Source organism: Colobus angolensis, unplaced genomic scaffold (genome assembly GCF_000951035.1).
Source record: "Colobus angolensis palliatus isolate OR3802 unplaced genomic scaffold, Cang.pa_1.0 Scaffold49, whole genome shotgun sequence".
Taxonomy (NCBI): domain Eukaryota; kingdom Metazoa; phylum Chordata; class Mammalia; order Primates; family Cercopithecidae; genus Colobus; species Colobus angolensis.
Window position 1 is genome coordinate 8,694,648 of NW_012118376.1, and position 2,181 is coordinate 8,696,828.

Here is a 2,181-nt window from a genome sequence, read left to right on the forward strand (position 1 = left end):
CCCGCCACCACGCCTGGCTAATTTTTTGTATTTTTAGTAGAGATGGGGTTTCACCATGTTAGCCAGGATGGTCTTGATCTCCTGACCTCGTGATCTGTCCATCTTGTCTCCCAAAGTGCTGGGATTACAGGCGTGAGCCACCGCGCCTGGCCCATGTGGGAAGTCTTGAGGTTGGTCTCGAACACCTGATCTCAAGAGATCTGCCCAACTTGGCCTCCCAAAGTGCTGGGATTACAGGCATGAGCTACTGCGCCTGGCCTGATAGTTTGACTTATGAAGTATATACCTATCTGTGAACAAGAACTGAAGGAACTTTTCCCCAGAATGAAGAGTTTCATTGGATGGAACGGCAGGGTCGTAGGAGAATCATTCCTTTAATTTTGATTTCTGTTGATGTTGCAATTGTTTTTATGCAGTGCAAGCAAGCAAATACACACACACACACACACACACACACACATGCAAGCTGTGAATGTTTATGCATACTCAGCAGGAAGCCTTCTCAGGGTCACTGTTTCCGGAAACTGACCTTGAAAACAGACTTGCATTTAGACATCACAGATGTACTTTGACGAATGACGAAGTAAGAGACATAGAATGGTATCTAAATTCATCAGGGTATTATATATTGAGCAACTGATTCTTCTGGGAAAGCTGCACCCAATTTCTTTTTGGGGAAACACCTCTCTTCCCCCACTGTCAGGCCATGTTCTCTATAGAGTTCTGGTCTTCTGAGTCATGTTAATCAACACATTCTCATTTTTGTTTAAGCCAGTTTGGATTCAATTTCCCATTACTCTCCACTAGGAAATTTGTACTGATACAGGATAGTTATCCAGCTGGGAAGAGCCAGCTCTGCGACTCACTGTGGGTGACAGCGCATAGGTCAGGAGATAATAGCAAGCGTGCAGATGGGGCAGCAGGGGGAAGCTGGGCCAAGTGGCTTCGTTCATAAAGGGGAAGACTATCAGGAAGGCAAGCAGAGCCCATCAGAAGCCAGCTCTGGAAAAAGAGAAAGGCTCTAGGTCAGCAAGTGAATGTGATATTTTTTCACTTTGAAGATGGGAGCCAGGGGAATGAAAGGAGAAAGGAAGAAAGAAATCAAACCCATGACATAAAAAGAATGCCTACGCCCTTCTGAGTCAGACATTTGTAGGTAATCCAAAGACTTGAGAAAAAAATTGCTGTTCTACATTACCGTTATGTCAACAAATCCCTTGTAGCTTTGAATATACTGGGCAATTTCCTCTGAGGATTTCTTACTTTGAAGAAATTCACATCTGTAATTAATGAATATATTTAAAATTTACCCCGATACTGTGATAGAGCTGTCCTATATCACAATGAACATTTATAAAAACGTAATGAATTGTTGAATTTTATTATACTTCAATAAAATTGCCCAAAAATTTACCACAAAACTTACTTAGGAGAATTACCATTATTCTCATATAATTATTTTTTATTTCTATTAGTGACAACATGTATAGTTATTTAAAATTAAATCTTCAGATTAACTTTTTTCTTGAAATAAAATATACAATACAATCAAAGAGACCAATTTACAGTAAATATAGGATGGAGCTTTTGGTTTTTGGAATTAAGCAGTGGTGACTAAATCTAGTACCCGGGGTTATATGAAAGCTACTGGCAGTAAAGAGAACTACATTTAAAATAATAGGCCAGATGCAGTGGCTCACATCCAGGAGTTCAAGACTAGCCTGGGCAATATGGCGAAACCCCATCTCTACAAAAAATACAAAAATTAGCCAGGCATGGTGCCACACGTCTGTTGTACCAGCTACTCAGGAGGCTGAGCGGGGAGGATCAGCTGAGCCTGGGGAGGTAGAGGCTGCACTGAGCCACGATCAGGCTGCTGCACTCCCACCTGGGCAACAGACTGAGACCCAGTCTCAAAAATAAATACAAAAAATCTTTTTAAAATAACAATAATTTATTTATCTACCGAACAAAAAATTACCATGCATTAAACACTAATATATATTAGGCACCAAGCATGATGGCTCACACCTGGAATCCCAGCACTTCGGGAGGCCGAGGCAGATCGATCACGAGATCAGGAATTCCAGACCAGCCTGGCCAAGATGGTGAAACCCTGTCTCTACTAAAAGTACAAAAATTAGCTGGGTGTGGTGGCAGGTGCCTGTAATCCCAGCTACT

The 2,181-nt window shown here is 41.7% G+C and overlaps 1 protein-coding gene across 1 annotated transcript in view; it reads right to left on the reverse strand.

The window, feature by feature from the left end:
- The window catches only part of NAIP (NLR family, apoptosis inhibitory protein), a 62,950-nt gene that overhangs the window by 32,474 nt on the left and 28,295 nt on the right, over positions 1-2,181 (reverse strand). Inside the window, exon 4 of the mRNA XM_011959304.1 lies at positions 1,199-1,280. Within this exon, the coding sequence (XP_011814694.1) occupies positions 1,199-1,280 (82 nt within the window). The remainder of the gene's footprint in view (positions 1-1,198; positions 1,281-2,181) is intronic.